We start from the raw sequence: 13,387 nt of genomic DNA, 5'->3' as shown, positions 1-13,387 counted from the left end.
TCTATGAAAAATCATTACAAAGTACTCAATTCACATGATGTTAGGCAGGGCGGAGAGATAGAGTAGTAATTTGATGGTTGGCCCGTTCATACATGCATGTGCACACAATGACACATGTCCCCAACTCTCAAAGTGATACACGATAACCATCAGCAACAAAGTTGCAGCAATTCACATCCCACAAGCCGTCAGATGGCTCAACACACACAAATATGCGCAAAGTCAAATCAAATAAAATTTAAAAAATTGAATTAGTGATGATGAATATGATGTGTGTTTCAGTGATCCAATGCGGACCTCCCCCTCAAGTACCAAATGGGGAAGTAGAAGGAACGCACTATTCGTGGGGTTCAAGTGTTAGCTACAGTTGTTTCTATGGTTATCAATTGTCTTTGCCGGCTGTATTGACCTGCGAGGGAAACGGAACATGGACCGGAGATGTTCCGCAATGTCTTCGTAAGTCAGCTGGCCTTCACTCATATTATTTGTGAAACGATTCATATTACAGTACCTTCAAATTCTAACTTGACATCTTTGGTGTGTCCAGCCATGCTATGTGGCGATCCGGGCTCTCCTGGAGGCGGATTTCGGGAAGGGAGTATCTTTACTTACCGGTCAGTGGTAAACAATATTGATGATGACTATTACTTTGTTTTATAATCATTACTCTTGGAGGCTGTTCATTGGGACAGTGTATCAAGCACAAAGGCCAACTGGGCTTTTATATGGCTGTACGAGAAGAAAGTGTTGCAACTCTCATCAAAATAGGTTCATGAGTTTCAAAGTGTAATAAGTGGAGCAGAATGGAACAACTTCACACTTACAGTGATGTAGGGCAGGCTGTATGATGGATTTTGTTCAACTCGTTTGCGTTGGGGTGTTTGCCTCCATAGGTCAGAGGTCCGATTCTACTGCCAGACGCCCTACTTGTTGGTTGGCTCTGCCTCCAGAGTGTGTCAGGCTGATGGGATTTGGAGTGGCCAACAACCAGCTTGTATAGGTAACGAATGATCACGAATGACAAGGAAATATGTGTTGTCCAAATTTGGATCTTTAACAAGTCTGTTTTTTATAAGCTGACTTACCAGTACAAAATTAAAGAAATCTTACCTGTATAATGTAACAAGGGCAAAGGTGCCTGATAGCTATTGCAATTTTTATGCTTTTCCCTGGCTATGAAAAATAGTAAGTGTCCTCCAAAGATGAATGTGAAAATTCAGTGCTTATGTGTGTGTGTTTGTTTAGACCCTGCATTTAACAGCTGTCGTGACCCAGGAACACCAGCTTATGGTATCCCTGTGCAAGCGTTGGGCCTCCAGGTCAGGGATGACAGTATACTGTCTATTTAATCTTAATTCATCACAAACATAGCATGTACTTTTTATACAGAAAAAAACCCAAGGTTTCGGTTAGTGATCTTCTTTCCCCCACGCTTCTTTAGGTCGGAAATAAGATTTCATTTAAATGCCGTAAGAACTACCACATCCTTGGCTCCACCACAAGAACGTGTTTAGAAAACCTCACCTGGAGTGGAACACAACCTGAATGTATTGGTGCGTTGCCGTTATGGTTTCGTAAAGTATTTTTGTAAATATAAAAGCATACAATTTACTGACTCTCATCCATTATTCAGCCCACTCGTGCCGCCAGCCCGAGACCCCCAGTAATGTGGACATTCGCTCGATGGACCTGCCAACATTGGGCTATACACTTATCTACACCTGTCAAGATGGTTTCTATCTGGCTGGAGGATCCGAACACCGAACATGTAAAAGTGATGGGAGATGGTCAGGAAAACCACCACTGTGTAAAGGTATGCAAATTGGCTTTTTGGCCTTGACTTTGTGGCAAGTATTTCCATGGAAGATGAAAGGGAAATGTTTAACTTTCTGTGCCTTGATTTAAGCATAAATCAGAGACAAATATTACTGCATAGTACAGTAAATGCCACAATACTAAAAGCACCATTTACAGGTTTGTGAAAACTTCATTCTGAGTTTATTTCCTCGCCGGTTTTCCTGAAACTGCATCACTGCAAAAATAATGTTATGTTGTTGTACACAAGGTGTTGTTTTGTACTTTCATTCCCATTCGAACAGAAAACTCCCCTAATGACAAATGCCACTGCAAATTGACAAGGCAATCATTCACAAACATAATTTTCACAGTTATCAATCATTTTGCTCTCTTCTCTTGACACACATGAAATTGCTTTCAACCCCAAATCCCCAAATTAACCCACCAAAATTATGTTTACATTGCAGTTGGAGTTAAAGTCAATCCCAAAGGCAGAGGAGAGACGGACATCCAGAAGAACAAAATACGAGGTATCAACAGGGTCACACTGTTGAACACAACCAACAGAACTGCATTGTGTACTGGATGGATGGATGGATGGATGGATGGATGGATGGATGGATGGATGGATGGATGGATGGATGGATGGATGGATGGATGGATGGATGGATGGATGGATGGATGGATGGATGGATGGATGGATGGATGGATGGATGGATGGATGGATGGATGGATGGATGGATGGATGGATGGATGGATGGATGGATGGATGGATGGATGGATATAAAACTATGACAAGTCTCGTTTTTTTTCTTCCCAGTTCCGGTGGACGTGTTCTCTCCCAACTCCAATTGGAGAGGTTTCTACGAATATCTGGGCAAGAGACAGGCCACCACATTTACAGTGACTGGGTTCAATACTAGTAGTGGTAGGGTTAATGTCACCTTATTGGAAACCAGTGGAGTGTCTATCAGACTATCAGGTAAACAAAAAATCTGTCATTCCGGTTCTCTCTGCATGTTTTCGCCAAAAGAGTAAAATTCTGTTCATCTATGACGTCTATAGCTAAGAGTCAACATTGACACAAGCGCCAAAATAGAGAGGCACATGTTCATACATTATCTGACTCAAACCAAAATAAAATTTTGCTCTCGCGTAGCTCCTTTGAAAGCCATTGTATTTGTGGCAGTGATATTTAAAAGAAATGACATCACTTATCGTGTTTTTCGAGTAAAGCTGTACGGCAAATCCAACATGAAAAACAAGAGAAGATGTTCAAGGTGTTAATGCTTAAGAGATCCCACATTGATTCACACTCATTATTCACACTTGACTGACGGGAGGTCGATGCCTGATAGGAGCAATCGCAGCAGAGAGAGCAGAAACAATATGATTTTCTGTGATATTGCAGAGCCTACAGTCATGCTTATTACTGTGTTTAATATATCATATAATATGCGGTGTCACTGGTGGCAACTGTAAATCATCTGACAGGATTGTGACTCTCCAGAAATCCATCGGTCACGGAAGAACAATTTGGATGACATTCAACTCAAACTTGCTACCACCCAACCAAATTGTGTCTTAACGTCGGTTGCACCTTTAACTGTGCCTCTTTATCTGTCTTCTGAAGGTACTTACAAATCTGAGGAGAACCATCTTCTACTAAAGGTCTATCAAGTCAAAGGGCCCACAGAGCATTACTACAACAAGTTTAAGAATGACAACTGGGCAATGGATGGATATGTAAGGCAAACCTCTTCTTTTGAAAACTTTGTAGCTATTTAGCTGGAGTAGGCGCCATTCACACACATTATTGCATGAATATGTCGCCTTCATCGGGTCTTTGCAAAGTGCATTAAAATTCCAAACATTTTCCTGTCTGTCAGATTATGCAAACTTGTTACAATGGCTTACAATGAAGTCTAATTATCTTTTCTATGGATGAGTTCTATGGTTTACTAAAAGGCTTTTGTTATCATCTTTGTGAACACAAGAACAAGTAAAATAAAAACGTGAAAATGTTACTAAATCAGTTTGTAGTCTACACCATGTGGAAGATCTTTTTTTCGTATTAGCCAGTTTGTGAGCTAATTTTTCACTATGAATTGGTAAACCACTATAGACAAGAAAGATGTTTCCACACACAAGACTTTGAGGTTAACTTTCCTCCCCCAAGACAACTAAAAGTGAAACATTACAACTCACCTCTTGCCTGTCTAATAAAACTTTATTAAGACCGCTGGATGATGATGTTTTATTCTGGTTCATTCAGTCCACTAAAAGTGTTCTATAGTGATTTTATTGAGTAATGCATCGGAGGTAAAAAAAAAAAAAGAAAAAGACTCATTGCAAGTGCATGCACCTCATTGCACCTTAAACGTATATTAGCTGGATAGAAACAAATAGTGATCATGCTAAGTTATTTCATGTTGTAAATCTCACAGGGCAATGTGGATTTATAGCAGTGCATTGCAGTGTAATGCCTTTTATGATACAATACGATGTAATGAAGACGACATTATAAAACATCCACCCTCCGGAATGGAAAATGTGTCTGTTACCGCCACAGCGGGTTTCCTGATGAGTGTTTTTTGTATATATATTTTTATGCTTTGTGCAGCTGTTACTTCTGTTCACACCATAATCTTAACTTTCCTTGATGTTCTTACTTCAGGTGACTGCAGAATCCGACCAGAAAACATTTGTCTACCAAGGGCATATTCACAGTAAAGACTTTGGCAAATTCTATCTGACAAGACAAGGTATGAAACAATGCAGCTGCAGTGGCCTCTTGTTATTTTTATATACTTGAGAGTTAATTAACATTAATGTTTCCAAAATGCAACGTCGGCAACACTGTATAATGAAAAACACTGTTCAGTTAGCCGTAAATTCAAACTGTACGTGTCTGTGATGTCAGGCCCTGTAACCATGGCGATAGACCCATCCAATCCTTATACGAACAGCAGCTCTGTGGCAGCAGCCATCTTGGTTCCTTTCTTTGCCCTCATCCTGTCGGGATTTGCCTTCTACCTCTACAAGCACAGGTAGGCAACACGTGCGACGTGAACGTAACAGTCGAGAAAACAAATCCTGCAATCGGACTGTAGTTTAACCCAACAGTGAAATGATTAGCAGAGGGCAATGGAAATACAATACAAGTAAACAACAACCTTTAATTAGTGTCAGGCACATCACCTCGTGTAAGAGTACAAGACCAGTATTTTGAAAAGCACAACAGTGGTTACTTTGACTTCCTTATCACTATTCCCTAAATTGTTTTGTCTAATTCAATAAGTAATTTCATTTATTTTCCTGAAATTAGCTCATTCTCTTGCCATATTACAAACACGTCTGTGCAGAGGTCTCTTAAGACTGCTAGTTAATGACTGTGTGTCTGACACAATGATGTTGATGATTGTATAGGCAACCAACAATTATAGATATGTATCTACAATGGCTGGATCACATGGAAATTAACTTCAATTTCAACTGATTGTCAGTTTTCAATTATAATTTAATGTCCCGTTACATGACAGTCTCCTGTTTTATCTTACAATATTATTTTTATCTTGGATTTTTATTAAATAATTGGACTTGTTTCCTTTCCCTCTGTGGTGAAACTGTTTGTGTTTTTTTTGTTCTTTTGTATATCCTATCTGGAGTGGTATTTTGGATTGCCGCATTTGTTTTATTTCTTGTGTGGGACCCCATGGCAAACAAGATGTTGCATCTCAAGGAGTTTACTTCATAATCAACAATTATAGCCAACTCAATAGGTGGCAGCATATTTGTTGCAGAAGGGAATGCTTGTTGGTTATTCAACAAATAAATTATAAAGTCAAATGTATTCCACTTAAAAGTTAAATAGAACTGAACTGTCCATAAAAAAACTATATACTGTACTGGACTACTCAACTCATCTTTATTTATGGAACACATTAAAAATGCAACATCTGTTGATCACATTGCTGAATGTAAAATTGAAGCTAAAAAATAAAACAAAAAATAAAATCGTAATGATGAAAAAACTAATTCTTATTAAAATATACAGGAAGATTTCTCTTCGCCTTCATTGTACAAAGTTTTCATCAGTGAGCCTTTTACTCGTATGAGGTTCTTAAACTGTAATTTTTTCTATAACAGCTTCATGATGTCACTCTTGTTGGCTGTAGCAGCTGCAGTTTAAAAGTAAACAAATTTGAATTATTTGTTTGTCCATTAAGAAGGAACCTCACATTCACCATGAGAAAAAAAATGGAAGGAATAGTTCAAATCACCCATCTAAATTAGTCCTGTCTTTGATTACATAAAAAAAGTTGCCCAGTTTAAGCATTTCTTCTGTTTACCACGAGAGGTAGCCCATGTATGACTAGTTGTACTTGCATCACACTTGAGAATTACTGGCATTAAACTGCTTAGCCAAGCTGTTCTCGTGCTTGTGCCATGTTCTTAGATGTTAAAGTTGATGGTTGTATGCAGGACATTGTCTGCTGACACAGATGACAATGAAAGACCAAAAGACACCTGGGGGCCTGGCGGCAGGTAAGACTGACGCCTGTCATTGATCTGGTTTCCAATGGCAACCAGACCTCCTCCCGCCGCCACATTCTCCGCCAATCTCACCATCGCTTGTTTACAGTTTGTAGGTTTATTTCATGCTTTGGAGTATGGCTGCACAATGCAGGGAATATTAATATTGTGATGCAATATAAAAACAAAAAACAAATAAATAAAAATAAATAAAAGTCACACACTCTAAATTGGGCTAACATATATTTCAATTTGCTTTGAAGCAACCAAAGCTGTGCAGCCCTACTGTGTCTGAACAGCAATCATTTGAAGCTAAGATAAGCAAATTATAGTTTGTCTTTATTTTCATTGTCATTTCTATGTCAGCATGATGTCATCAGGAACAAATATACGTAGCCCTCGAAAATTTGAGCAATTGATTGCTATTGTTTTTTATGTTTTCTTTTCTTTATGTTAAGCAGGAAATTACACTTTTGTTCTGTTTGATTTTTTATCTACTGTACAGCATTTGGCTTTGGAAAATCTTTTCGCTGTTTGAATCATCATTCATTTCAAATTTTCCACTCGACGTTAACTGCAACTCGCTAAGATGACAAAAGCATTTTATTTGACGGCATTTGACAGAATGACATATTTTAGAACTTGTATTGTATTCCACTAGCATACATCAGTTCACCGTTGTGCATAGAATTATTTTGTTTACAGAACAGCAAACGCACAATTTAATTACCGGTATGAAAGCTTTTACCCTGTGTCCACTTGTGAATTGCAAACATGAGGAAAATGGGGTACATTGTGGTTGCCAATAATGATGTCTGACTCGTTTTTTTTCCTTCTGTCCTTTTTTTTTTGCCTTATATTAATTTCTGGGCATTTTCAATTCAAATGCTGCTTTTTGGTCATTGGCTTATCATTGAATCTTGGCAAGATGTGTTTGTGAGAGTCCATGCAACACACCTCACACGGTGGTGATTGCCTTGTGACTCATCTGCCAAAACTTTCAGATTGCCAGTTCATGCCCTTTTTGCATGCTAACACAATCTTCCACAACACCAAGCCAACAGCGACAATATTGTCGCATTATGCTATAGTGTTTTATCATTGCATTTTACAACAAAGTGTTTTTAATGAAAGTCTAAGAGTGAGAGAGTGTCCCCTGCAGTTTGTCCTGCTTTGGCCTGTATGCCTGTGCAGACCCTATAATACTGTCAAAGCAATTACATGTGCTGTTTTTCATCCCAGCGATAAAATTAAAGTATTGCACACAGAGCCACAAACAGAAGCTAATGCAGTGAGTTGAACTACTGCCATGCAGGGGAGTCTTTGTTGTGTGATTTTTTTATGTGTGTGTGTGCACGTTTGTATAGTAATAGGTTTAGCCCATAAGGTGGGCATTGTGGCTCCCTGGGGTTGGATTTTACCAATGCACGCACACCCACGCATGCACACACACACACACACACGCGCACAGACTTAATGAGATCAGAGCCGAAGAGTGTTTCAACTACACAATCCTCATACAATGCAGGCAAAAAATTTTCTTGCCTCCTGTTAAAGAAAAAAAACAGAATGGTCACTGAAATAATTTGAAACTGGTAAAATTGATCAAAATACATACTGAGGCACAAATATCATGAGTGAATGTCCTTGCGGAAAGTGGAGCGAGTCACATCGGCTCTAAGCTCAAAGAAAGAGAAAACTGCACCTACTGTGAAAGATGAAGGATGCCATTTTCTGGGATGGCTTTTCTACATCTGGCGCAGGGGATCTTCAATCTGTGCAGCGTACAATCATATCTCAATGCTGTCAAGGCATTCTGGAATTATTCTGCTCAGTGTCACACAGTTTCATGTCACCTGCAGGTTAAGAGTCTTGCATGATGATAGTGGCCCAAAACACACAGCTAAAAACACAGAAGAATTGCTAAGAGCACTGGACTATTCTGAAGTGGCCTTCTCTGAGAAGGTGCACACGTTTTATTGACAGCTTCAGAAATGGTTGGATTGCCTTGAAAGGTGTGCAACAAAGTTGTTGAGAGTTCTGTCACATTTGTCTGGGCCAGTTTGATTAGTGTCTAAATTCTATTGGACAACAATTCTGAACAATATAGATTTTGTTTTTATCTATTCAGTATTATTTTTACTATTTTCTAATTATTTCAGTGACTGCTGCGTTTTTCCCTTAACAGTGATAGTCAAACTGTTTTGTGTCGCCGCTGTGAGAAATGATCCTAAATGAGATATTTGTTTGAAATTTAAACTTTTGGTTTAGAATACGTGAAGAGCACATGGGTACTTGGCAGTTCAAATCACTGTACAGGTCATTTTTTATTTATCATTTAACATTCTCAAATGATATCTGCTGTAACAACAATTTGTCTTCTGATTTCCAGAACCCGCCCTAAGGTCCAGTTCAATGGCTACGTGGGCCATGAAAGCACCAATGGTCAAGCATCATTCGAAAACCCAATGTACGACACCAACATGAAGCCCACTGAGGCTAAAGCCGTTCGATTCGACACCACACTCAACACAGTATGCACTGTGGTATAAGTCCAGCATATCCGCCGCTACTTCGATGAGTAGCACAGTCCAACTGAGCTGTCCGTGATGTGGTTCAACCATCAGGACGAATGAGCAAACTCATGATTGGCACTCATCATGTGGAGTAGTAGTCTGTGCGGCGGCGTGCTCTTCGGCATACCCGACACAGTGATGTGCCTCTGCTCCTACGTCACATGAGCATCTTCCGCCTCCGTCTTTGCTCAAATTAGACGGTGACGTCCTTAAAAAGTGAGGTCCGCGGATACGTGTTCAGAGATGAAGGAAAAACAGACAACTCCAAATTTCCGAGTTTTTTTTCTTCCCAACGTCCAATTTAAAGTATGAACTGCACCAATGGCCTTCGCGTACCTTTCCTCCCACACTGATAGATGGTTGGCCCAATCTAATTCCACAGCCTTGTGTGTGTGTGTGTGTGTGTGTGTGTGTGTGTGTGTGTGTGTGTGTGTGTATATATATATATATATATATATATACATATATATATATATATATACATATATATATATATATATATATATATATATATATATATATATATATATATATGTGTGTGTGTGTGTGTGTGTGTGTGTGTATATATATATATATATATAGATACGTATATGTGTATATATATATGTATATGTATATATATATACACACACACACACGCACACGTATGCACAGTGGTAAAAGGGCTCCACTGCTGCAGGCCAGACGTGTTTGACTGATGTGAGGTCGGACCCACAGGGGAACCAGTTCTCCCCCTTCCACCTCTTTAGGCTTAAAATCCTAATTAGATGGTTCATACGTCAGCACAAACGGTGCAGGACAAACTTACCCGGTGGGCATTAGGATGGCTTTGACAGGACTAAACCTGGATTTGAAAGGTGTGCTTTTTTGTTTTTTTTTTTCCTTCCAGAAAATACACAGTTTGCTGTGACATTGCCAGATACCCAGTAGATTCAGTAAACATAGTGGCTAAAGTTCCACCAGGCAAATTATTTATATCTTAAAGTGAAGAATACTGTTACCTGAGATAGTGACTTCCTGGTTTTATTTTATTCAAGCAGGACAGCCATGGGACTTAATTTTGGTGATTGTTGTTACCTTCAACTTGAACTATTTTACAGCATTGCCTTTTTGTCAACTATCAGGCTGAACCTTTAGAATTTTTCAACTCTCCTATACTGTAGTGGTTCACTGTTGCTGTTGTGACGTAAATTCCCCATAAAAATGTGCCCCATAAAAAGTTGCTCTATGAGTGACAGGAATCGGATTGTCTTACCACCTATAAACACAAAAGTCCAACATAGCTAGACTACGATGAGCCAGAAACACAAATTATTGAGATGCTTTACACAATTGTGAGTTTCCCAGAGAGATGTCAAACACAATCAAATAGTCTGAGTGTCATACTTGGACTGGCCAGGAATGCGTGCTTGCTGACTGAACAAAGGGGGAGACCTGGAGGCAATAAACTGTCAGGTTCATCGACCCGACGTCGTCTTCAAGTCTCCGGTGAGAAGAGAATATCAGCCAAGTGATATTTTGTACCAGTCAGTCACAAAATCAAAAGTGGATGAACATACTGAGAAGACTGAGTGAAATTAGACAAATGGACGGAGGAAGTTCTCTGTTGGGACGAGGACAGGTTGCTACGGAAACAGAGGCAAATTGTCTCTTCTGGCATTTTTCTTCCGTGAAGATTTTCATGAACAGACTTTTATGTTCAAAACCCAGTGGCCCAATGGGACTTCCCAATCTGCTGCTGCTGGGGAGCCCCCCCCAAACTATAAACTTTATATAGACTCTTAAATTGCACAAATTTTGCACTAGTGTGTTTTTCTGACTGGGTTGTGAAAAAAAGTAATTTTGGGGGTCTGAAATGGGTTTAGAAAATAACTCCTTCAAATTAAGAGAATTTTATTCAGAGCCTCTATCTTAAAAAAAAAAAAAAGATTACAGATGGCTAAATACAGGGTTACAGAGTGTTTGTATATACACATTTATATTTCACGCCCGCTGAAGGTGCGAGCACCTGCTTTACCCTGCTTTTTGTTGTTGCCGTGACAACGTTCTAGCCCACCCAGAAAGTTAAGACGAGTTTACCTATGGACCTCCCGTGTTTACCGGCGCCATGTTGTGTTATTGACTGTGTCTGTTTCTGAAAGCTCATACTGAACACTGCTGTTACTCTTAATGCTCACCTAAATAGCACACAGAGATGACATAGGATACAGTCGACTTCATTAAAAGTAGTAGGCAGTAGAAGTTTTCAGAAACAAGCAAGTCTTTAAAAAGACGTGTTTAATGCTCCACCACTTCCACTTTCATGCGCCACCCATTTCACATCTTTTAATGCACCCCCCTACACACACACACGTACACACACACATTCACACACAGACACACATACACAACTTTAAAGAGCACACAGCCTGAGACTTTATCACTTAAAGGTGCAATTTATCTAAACAAACAAGCTGTTTATTGCTGTATTTCAACCTCCAAATCAATACAAGGCAGCGTATCTTTAAAAAGTTGAGTTTTCCAAACGGATTGCAAGAAACAAACTCTATAACGCTCAATGAATCAGTCAAGTCTCATGGCTAAACTCGCCTCTGGGAGTGATACAGTTTAGTTCTATTAATGTTCTATCAAAGTTCTAGCTATTCCTAAGGTGAGTCACATTACTGATACCCCTCACTTTGTCACACGAGCGTAAACAAAAACGTGAAAATATTAAAAACACAGTAATGCAAAAGTGCAGCGCGATAAATAAATTTACAGTAGTGCCTTGAGAAACAAATGATCCGACTAAGGAGCCTTTTGAGACATGAGTCATTCAGCCACAATTTCATTTTAATTTATTTTGCTTTGACTTACAAGCAAAAATTTGAGATGTGAGCACTGCAAGGTGTTGATGAACTCAACTCCCTTTTAACCTATATTCAATTGAATACCCTACCAAGTTAAGACATAACATTTATAGGAATTAACTTGTTTTTTTCACTGCCGCAAACAGAAGCTGAGCATCCAGCTTCTCTCCTGACATTTGAAATCAAAACATTATAACGCTATATTTCATGATCCAGCATCATCATCCAAGTGTCTAAAATGATTCTCAAGCTTGTCAAAGATGCTGCGTTGAGTTTTGATGTCAGTGTTGGCTTTTTAGTGTCTACAGGCTAGATTCACACTCTGCGTACAGCGTTCTCACATTAGGGTTGTACTTCAGGCTTTTTTTTCTTTAACCTCCATGACTTTGTCTGCATTAACTTTACATTTTGTCGTATTGCTTTTGAATGGAGTCAGTCCATAATAATCTTGAACATTAAGAATTTGAAGAAATCAATTACCTCTATGGAAAAACCGTTTGGCATGAGAAGATTTTTCATTTCTAGGAAAACAGAGGAAATTGTTAAACACATGTATTCATATTAACGCAAAACAAATCTATATGTAAATCTTAGCAAAGTGAATGGCACTGCTGTTGGAATGAAAGCGTGCCGCACACAAAACTACTAACAATGCCACATCATAATATTGTGACTTGCATTTTTTGCTTTTGTTTTTCTTTTGTTTGCTGGCATGCACTCAGTAGCTCTCTGAATTGATCTCATTAAATCATTTGAGATTTTCCACAGAGCCAAAAGGGCATAATGGAGGCAGAAATTAAGAGGCTGCTAGGTTTCCACAGGCGTAATAAAAGGTCTATTTTTATCTGCTGATGGCACACGGCTGATCTCCTAGTGCGCCTGAGCACAAAAAAAATGTAGACTCCTGTTTATTCTGCCCTGTAAAAGATTAAAGCTGCGTTGCGAGATGTTACATTTAGGAGCTCGTGCACCCACAGAATTTGAGGTAAATGCACAGTGAGTGTATGCGCTTCCACAAAGGTTACTCATACCATAATAGGGTCTCTCGCCTGCAGCGACTATCTGAAGTTTTAAGTTTGGTTTCATCTAGTGAGAACAATTACTAAGCACTAGATTTTCCTCTCAGCAACCAGCATTGAGATGCGGTGAAGCACTGAGTTTGCCCCCCTGAAAAGAATAGATTTCACAGCCAAGTCCTTGTTTTATTTAATTATATATTTATTTATTTTTACATCAAACATTTGAATTTCTCAGCATTCATGCAATTACTAATCAGATTAGAAGTTCCTTGTGTCTTCCTATTCTCAAAGTTCTATCTTGGACAAACTTGTCATGTCTTTGAATGTGCTTGCTTCAAATTGGTTGACAGTCACCTTGCTTCAATCCCCGTAATGGTCGCAATCGTATTGTTTTGCTTTTTGGTACACATTACAAGGATATTGTATTTTATTTTGTGTTATTTGTGTGAATTATATTTGAGCCACTAAACTAGAGTGGGCTACCTCCATCTTTGCAGCAAAGTGATTTGAGTTTATTGCTGCTTTAAATTTTGAGGGATTTGTATTGTCTTTGTGGATTACATACCAGTGATTACTTCTTCTAGATGTTTTTTTTACAGAATTGCTGGTT

General features: G+C 39.0%; 1 protein-coding gene across 3 annotated transcripts in view; it reads left to right on the top strand.

Annotated features, from left to right (window-relative positions):
• The window catches only part of LOC148400706 (CUB and sushi domain-containing protein 1-like), a 276,392-nt gene extending 267,058 nt beyond the window's left edge, over positions 1-9,334 (top strand). For 2 of the 3 annotated variants that reach the window (XM_088370816.1, XM_088370817.1), the window contains 13 exons: positions 283-456; positions 548-614; positions 894-1,000; positions 1,246-1,319; positions 1,442-1,553; positions 1,634-1,813; positions 2,265-2,327; positions 2,618-2,779; positions 3,431-3,543; positions 4,475-4,562; positions 4,721-4,847; positions 6,283-6,345; positions 8,726-9,334. In XM_088370816.1, the coding sequence (XP_088226942.1) occupies positions 283-456; positions 548-614; positions 894-1,000; positions 1,246-1,319; positions 1,442-1,553; positions 1,634-1,813; positions 2,265-2,327; positions 2,618-2,779; positions 3,431-3,543; positions 4,475-4,562; positions 4,721-4,847; positions 6,283-6,345; positions 8,726-8,885 (1,490 nt within the window). In that variant the 3' untranslated portion in view covers positions 8,886-9,334. The remainder of the gene's footprint in view (positions 1-282; positions 457-547; positions 615-893; positions 1,001-1,245; positions 1,320-1,441; positions 1,554-1,633; positions 1,814-2,264; positions 2,328-2,617; positions 2,780-3,430; positions 3,544-4,474; positions 4,563-4,720; positions 4,848-6,282; positions 6,346-8,725) is intronic. The other variant, XM_088370818.1, reaches the window with a different exon arrangement.
• Positions 9,335-13,387: the final 4,053 nt, after the last annotated feature.

This window comes from Syngnathus floridae, chromosome 3 (genome assembly GCF_059516105.1).
Source record: "Syngnathus floridae isolate MCC-2025c chromosome 3, RoL_Sflo_1.0, whole genome shotgun sequence".
Classification (NCBI taxonomy): Eukaryota; Metazoa; Chordata; class Actinopteri; order Syngnathiformes; family Syngnathidae; genus Syngnathus; species Syngnathus floridae.
This window is presented reverse-complemented; position numbering and strand designations above follow the sequence as displayed.